The 7873-nt window shown below is 45.9% G+C and overlaps 2 protein-coding genes across 2 annotated transcripts in view; one reads left to right on the forward strand and one right to left on the reverse strand.

Moving 5' to 3' along the window:
- Window positions 1-1062: 1062 nt before the first annotated feature.
- On the forward strand, window positions 1063-3549 carry SARC_08841 (hypothetical protein; the record flags this gene model as incomplete). The annotated part of the gene is made up of 4 exons (XM_014297163.1): window positions 1063-1251; window positions 1809-1915; window positions 2748-2826; window positions 3367-3549. Coding segments are annotated over 4 exons (558 nt in total), but the record flags the coding sequence as incomplete, so codon positions are not given.
- A 393-nt stretch (window positions 3550-3942) lies between these two features.
- Window positions 3943-7873, reverse strand: part of SARC_08842 (O-phosphoseryl-tRNA(Sec) selenium transferase) — a 6136-nt gene continuing 2205 nt past the window's right edge. Inside the window, exons 3-5 of the mRNA XM_014297164.1 lie at window positions 7162-7487; window positions 6426-6661; window positions 3943-6209 (exon numbers count right to left, since the gene is read on the reverse strand). Of these exons, the coding sequence (XP_014152639.1) occupies window positions 5196-6209; window positions 6426-6661; window positions 7162-7487 (1576 nt within the window). The 3' untranslated portion in view covers window positions 3943-5195. The remainder of the gene's footprint in view (window positions 6210-6425; window positions 6662-7161; window positions 7488-7873) is intronic.

Raw genomic sequence — 7873 nt, forward strand, 5'->3', positions numbered from 1 at the left:
GATATGTTATGATCTGTCATTCACATCCGTTCATATTAAGGTCTAATTGCTTTAACCACTAAGATGTTTTATTGATCCTTTTTTATTGAAAATTTGATCTGCGTCTTTAGAATTGAGTGCAGCGCTTTTGTTTCTCAACTTCTGTGTTCATTTTCAGTTATAATCCTTTGGCAGAAAATTTGCGGACTATTGAGACAACGGGATGTTACTCACTTCAGAGGCACCTGTCGATCATTTAATCTAGCTGTAAAGTAAGTGTGTGTGGTATGTTCACATATGAAAGCTCTTTGAGCGATTCGTTGCCACAATGAGGGGTTTATATGCAGAGGACAAAATTTAGCTACTAATTGCCCCGTGTTATATGTGTCACCGTTTTGCGAGTTTGATCAAAATATTACGATACTATGTATGTTACAGGGTCGAAGGTGTTACCATGTCTATCAGGCTTAGCTTTCGACTCTGCACGATTCCCATGCTTTTTTGGAATAAATTGGGGTTCACTAAAAATATTGTTTTCGATCCTTAGGGCTCAAAGAACAGAATGGTTTCTCAAACCTCCGAGATTCAGCCACGACGAGTGTCTAAAATATTTAGTGCGCGCGTTCCCACATCTCAGGTAAGGTCTGACATTCCTTCGTTCATAGCTTGGCTAAAGTAGCAAGTTGCATGCAAGCCGACTGCCATTCACTCGTTGACGAACTCTGTGCATGTTAGAATATACCTCAATGCGTGTACACAATCTGTCTTATATGCGGCTTGAATCACGTATTTCAGGGCTTTTCAATCGTATAGTTTCCAAAATTCGAGCCAATTGAGGCATCAAGCGTTCAGACGCGAAAGGAGCGACCACGAAGTGTTCGATTCTCAGTAGACGGATAAGCACACGATTCGACCTCTTTTCCTATCCCTCGCTGTGTTCAGTCAATGTACGCGTTCCGTGTTGTATGCGACTGCACCAACTCGTGCTTCACGCTGAATGAAACTGAACGCATCAAGCGTGGTAGTATACTTGTATGCGCCAATTCATACTGATCAAGTGCTGGTACTGTGTATTGCATCAGGGTGTTGTCGTTGAGGGGATGTCATCGTCTGACGGATTACGGGGCTACGAGGGCTCTATCCAATCGGACTGTGCCAGAACTGGACCATATTGACTTGTTCAACTGTTCCCAGCTCACCGATAGTTTTCTTGTTCACCTGGTCAAGAGTTTCCCCGCCATCTCCTTCCTGGGACTCAGCAATTGTCAGTCGGTTAGTGTTAGAGGGATTTGTCGTAGACTGAAGTTCACGGCAGCTAAAACCTGTTTAGAACTAATCGGTTCTGTACTCGGCGGAGCGAGAAAAATAGTATTGTGCACTGTATTGTTTGTGTCCACGAAAGCGTATTAACCGGGTGCTACCAGTGGGTAAAACATATTGTAAAGCTGGCTTAGTGATGCAACGGACCAGTATGAAGTATTCCATAGATCATGTCTGATGCTTTAACCTGTGTATGTGCTAATGTTTTAGCGCGTGTTATACGAGTTTCGTATGAATTGATCGAGTGCCTAACTTGCGTACTACAATCCACCCTGTAAATCGTCGATGTAGGTTGTTAATTTGAGTTTGCTCAAGTGTCAGTACCTGAATGAACATTTCGTTGTGTTGACTGCAATAGTTATCAATTTGCCATTTCGTAGGAGGGGCCCTTCACCATGACTCTTCCATCTCATTCTTGCAGGTCCCCTCACGTCAGTAATGTTAGTAATTTTGCAGACTGCACGCGTTACACGCTTTGTTGACAGACCCCACTATACCATTCACGTCAGATAGGTGCAAGAGGCCTTGCGGCTATTGGTACTTTGACTTCATTGGAATATCTAGATATTGCTTTGATGTCGAATTTGGATGATAAGGGGCTGTGGGAGTTAGCTGGGTATGTTTGGCTGTTAGCAGCCATCCTTATGCTGCTCTGAGTGGAGTCAGAGAGTCTGTTGGCCCCAGCTACTTTCGTACCATTTCTATTGCCATGCTTGCACCTTGCTATGTAGCGGTGGGTCGTCACTATGGGGTGAAATCAAGTGCTCTTCTGGTTGCGTTTAGGCCTATACTTCTGATGGCGTACATGTGAGTATATTCACGCATGTATGCAACCTTCGTAAAATTTGGTTGCTTTTAGCATGTGTGTGGCTATAAACCTCTCGCACCCTGCTGTATCGCCTCCCGTGTGTATATGGATATTTGCTATAAATGCTCGGGATTTCATTTTTCTGTCGGTCAAGCAAGCTTATCTGTTGCCCACTCTGCTGTCCGATGCATCGCCACGTGTTATGCACTGAAGGACATCTACTGCAGTAATCTGGTATCCGCCGTGTGATGTGTGTTGCAATGTAGCCTGTAATCATCACCACTTATTATGGCTGCACACCCTGACAGACGATCCAATATTTAATAGTGACTGGGTTGATGGCAGCAACATCATACAACCATCTTATTCAGGCGCTGCTCTTTGCATGGATGTAGTGGGCGAGCGTGGCACTGTATCGTCGAACGATTGCGCTGAATCATTGACATTATGAATATAAAATAGAACTCGGTAACAACAGTTTAGTGTATTGGAAAACATATCTGTTCGCTCAGTAGTGCGGTTTAAAAGAATATGCGTGAGATTTCAAGACAACAAACCTGTGGTCCAGATATCTTAGAGAGGGTTGTCCGTATATATTTTCCTCTTAGATCTCCATGTCTCACCTTTATCAACTTAACAGCGGCTGCATCAATTTGAAAGTATTGGATGTCTCTGGATGTCGGAGGATCACGGATAACGGGCTTTCTATGTTATTATTGGTATGTGAGTGGCTCCAGCCCATATACATGCGTTTTGTGCTGCTAATAGTAATACGCAATATGGTGATGATGTCCCGATATGATTATGCAGAGAATGGTTAATAGTCTTTCAATAGAATAAATGGAATGCGTATACTATATCTGCCTTCATTTCTCGAGATGCATACAAACACATCCCGGCTTTGTATATAGTATATCGATATCTAATGAGGCAACAGTTTCTGATATATAGTAGTAGGCGTTTGTGTAGATCTTTCTTCCCTGATATGACATGTTCGAATTATGGTTATTGTATTGTACACATACGTGCACACACCCAAAGACTAGCGTGACGACTATGCAAAGTTTCATTGCTTGAACCGCAACTTGCTGCGCACGAGATTCCGATAATATCGCTGAAGCAGTACCAAAGTTTATATTGTAGTACTTGATTGCAGAGCTTCAAAGGGTTTGTCCTACATATTATATTCACGGTCAAATATCGATGTAGAGCAAGCATAACACAGTCTGCAAGCTTGCCCCATTGTTTCGCATGACCAGATTAAGGCGAGGTTACGTTGTCTGCGCCTCGTCACTGTAGCAACAGCTGAAGGTCTTACATTGGTTCATATGCGATTCTTCCAGGGGTGCCCGTCTCTGCAGAAATTGCGCGCGGTGAAGAGTAAGATCACCGATGCCGTGAGAGACGAGTTCCCAGGCGTCGAGTTCGAGCTATCGAAATAGATGAAACGCCTTACTCTGCTAAACAATCAAATTAATATAAGCTAAAGCTAAAGACTCGCTTGTAAGGAGCGTATCGCACAACACGCACATGAGTGCTGCACTCAAATGAATATAAGCTCAGTGCTTGCATGTACGGAGCACTAACATGCGTACAAAGTACCAGTAGAATGGACTGCTCATGTGTCGACAAAATTTAAATTTTTGTGCAATGTGCTGCTCGCATACGGACAAGGTAACTGAGACCGTTTGACTGTCGGCATGGCCTCGCGTAGCAATGGATGACGAATGGTTTGGATTTGTGATGACTTCTGAATCGAAAATAAATACTCAACGATGTAATTATAAGAGGTGAGAATCATCTGGCACTATTTCAAACGGCATGGTTGTTTAATTGCAAGATGTTAGAATCATCTGGTACTATTACAAACGACATGTCTGTTTATGTGCATGCAATGGAATGCAATTTTCGGATACTATTTGAGCGTAAAAGTGTGACCGTTGATTATACAGAGCCATTGCGAATCATGCGAACTATCTGTGATTCTATGACTATGGCGTGTATGTGGCTTTCAGTATGCACCGATTATTTCATCAGCAGACGTCACGGTGAAACTAGTTCTATGCCACACATTAATTCCGTTCCACCATTCGATTACTGTTTTGCTACTTTACTAAATTGATTGAGATCACATCTTAGTGCGAACTCCGTGTCCCTGACAGTCGTTCCATCACTCAGGTGTACGAGCTCGAATTACAGGCCATCAATAATCCCACATTTGAAGCGCTGCACGGGTTCAGGTGTTTGTGTACGTGAGGATCTGGCGACCCTGATTGACATGGCGATGGTCTTCTCACGGGATGCAACGCGGCTTTGAATGCCAACGTACGCACAAGCCGGCGACCAACTGCCGTTCACAATCAGCGCTGGACTCATTTTGATTATGAGAAAGATTAGGATGTCCATGCCTCTGCCTCACATATTGCTTAGGCAGTGATTCTCGTCGATTCAACTAGTAGTTGTGTAGCAACTGGACGTTACCGACCAGTCCGTGGGCGGTTTTGAGATATATATTTCAGCGGTGAATCTACTGAAGATATCGCCCTTGACACAACACAAACGACACGGGCCGGTGACAGTAGATTGCGGACAATTGATATAGAGCAATTTTCGGTAGAAGTCGTAGGCCAACTCCCAGCTCTGACTACGGCTTAGTCTACTAGGAAAGGCGTCGGAAACACCGTACATCTACTACGCCTGGCTGTCGAAATTCACACCCACAAATCCCTTTTATCCGAACTACGATATTAAAGTATGCACCCAACATGCAGTCTATCAATTTTAACCCGATTGTCGGAAGTATACCCCCAGCGAAATTTCTATCCGTTTCGATCAAACATCGGCCACCTCTAATCAGTTGCACTCTCATCATTGTGTCATCCTACGAATCAATGACGCCTAACTATCGAGTTGTTCAAACTGCGGTCTGTGTGCTTGCTGCACCATCTACTGCACCCAATGAATAGTCATATCCATCGCAGTAGCGGCCATCAAGCATAGTGGGAGGTACTCGTATGCGTGGGTATTATATTCCTGAACCATTGACCTAGTTACCAGAGTATTCTGAGTATCCATCCGCCTAACTAACTTAACTATCAAAGTACTCAGTCAATGTCTTGTCTATCCGTTCCACAACCTGTTCCACATCCTTCCTGGTCATGCCCAACGCTGCCGCGACTGTCAGGTACGGCGTGAAGTACGCGTCTGCATGAGCCCCATAGCCCTTGAACGAAACCCCAGCCACCACCTTGACATCATCCGCACTCACAACGCGTGCGCCTGAAACGCCTCGTCGGAACAACATGGCACCCAATCGTGTCACATCTGTGGCATCTGAGTCTGGGTGAGGATTGATGGGCCGAGGCGCTGATCTCGCGGCAGAGTGTTGTGCACTGGTCTTGCTTATGCTACTACCTTCGTTTGTTGCTAGCTTCTCCTTTCTCTCCCGGTGAGACTTCGTTGGGGTGTGAGAACTCGCGTTCTCCGTCTCGTCGCTGACTGCCACCAGCATGCTGAAGGATGTGATAGTGTCTATTGGTACTTCCTGTACACCTCCGCTGTGGCTCGCATGTAAGGCTTTATGCTTTTCTAGTTCGTGCCTGGTGGATGAGCTCGCCGTATCTATATCTGTGTGCGAATCTGGTTCTACCTGCCTGGTATCGAGCGCTTCCATACCATTCCCTACTGTATCCCATGTACCACTCGTACTCTCGGGCTCCTGTGCATCCCTATCGCCCACCTCAGTCTGGCTACTAGCGCGACGCCTGGGTGTGATGGTGATGGCGAGCGAGATGGGATTGTGAGGTGTGTGGAGCAAGCGTTCCCCGTGTTTGGCCGCCACCTCACTCATCTTCTGCTTCAAGATCTCATATATCTCCTTTCTCTGCAGCAGTCTGTGCTTGTAACCATTGGAGCCCATAGAGAGTAGCGTTATGAACACATCCAGAGTAGGGGTGCCACTAGCTCTGCCGGGGTATGTTTTGCAGACATCCGCCACCTTGAGGTGTTTGTCAGGGCCGGCAATGACACTCCCTCCCACTGGCACGAGGAAGTTCTTGTCTGTGCTTTGCACATAGGCGTCCACTCGACCCAACCGCATGGCCTGTGAGAATATGAGTGAATAGATTCAGAGGTCAGACAGACATTTGCAGCTCAATTTGGGGTATGCCCATCTTATACTCAACCACAGGAACGTATTATATCTGACATATCTACCCGACGAAAAGCTTTGCTCCGGGCCAGAAACTGGATACGGTACAGATGTTTAGGCATACCTCATTGACATGATGCATGATCAAGTACAGATGTTTAGGCATACCTCATTGACATGATGCATGATCAAGGACGACGTGACACCGTATGCATTGTTCACGACATGGGCGATCCCTAAGCGTTCGCACATGACTGCGATCTCTGACACTTTGTCAAACGCTCTGGGTGCGAAACAGCTCGTAGTAGAGAGGACACACAACACCTTCTCGGGCCCGCCCGCACGTTTGATGGCATCTTCTATGGCTGGGAGATCAGTGCGTAGCTCATCCGTGGTATGTGGCCCTGCAGGTAGGAATAAGGCGAGGCGTTTATGAGGGGATCGACACGAGGTAGACTTAAGTCTCAGTCGATGAGAGAGATAAATTTTTGGGATAAAAGTCTGTGGACATGAATGGCATCAGGAACATATTAGTCATTGTCCGATGATTGGAAGCATACGATATGACTTGTTACATGATTCAAACTGTGTTAAACGCCGTACCTAACCCAGTCGGATTGATTCACATGCCAGCCAGATTTGGTATTCGGTTAGTGACGCCAGGAAAGGTGTTAGAACTTGAATAGACCATCAATGTTCAAAAGCGTATAGCCCACTCCGCGAGTCGCGCGTGGCATACATTAGTAGGGAATCGTATGGTCTGAAAAGTCAATATGTAACTGAGCCGGTGTAGAGCTAACAAATGCCCACACCATATCACAGTAAACCAGAACCTAGCCAGCACCTCTCATGGCTATGGCTTACGCAACATACGTCCAAACAGCCTTGTCAAGGATTCGCGTACCTTTGTCATTATCCTCTGTGATATTCTCAATGACGACAGGGATAAATCCCGTGGCCACAATAGCCTTGAGACAGGTTTTCTGGTCGATTCTGGGCCATACCACGTGTGTGGCGGTTGGGTTCTTGGCCTTCAACGCCAACAGACACATAACCACAGCCATACCCGTGGCAAGCGGGAACACATAGCAAGATTTAGTACGCGTCGCCCCCGAGAGTTTAAGGATTTCGAGCATAAAGTACTGCGTTAGCTTGGACATAAGACTTGACCCCGCGGCCTTGGGTTGGTGCGCGGAGATGTCGCCTGACCGGCCGATACCGTGCCCCATACTATGCAGGTGAGAAGGTCAGTGTGTGATGAGCCAACTAGTCTTTGTTTTGTTTGTAACTTATAGACGGGCTAAAGTCGGCTCAGATCCGCAGACACCCGGCCCAAAGTACTTTAACGTCATGTTTCTCAGTCGTGTGGGCAATGGCATGTACTCGATTCACCTCAACTTCAACTGTTTGGGAGCTTAGAATTTTCGTAGTCAACCCGAGCAATTTTTTTTCTCGATAAAGTTGAAGATTGAACCACATCTAGTCGAGCTATGACCAAATTTCAGCTTTGCGACAGTCTTCAGACGCGAATCACATACATAGGCGTCTTTTAGTGAAGTATCAAGGCAAGCAGAAGTTACGGTGATTATGTGGTGCCGATATATCATGTACACATA

The sequence above is a fragment of the Sphaeroforma arctica genome (assembly GCF_001186125.1).
Source record: "Sphaeroforma arctica JP610 unplaced genomic scaffold supercont1.837, whole genome shotgun sequence".
Lineage (NCBI taxonomy): Eukaryota > Ichthyosporea > Ichthyophonida > Sphaeroforma > Sphaeroforma arctica.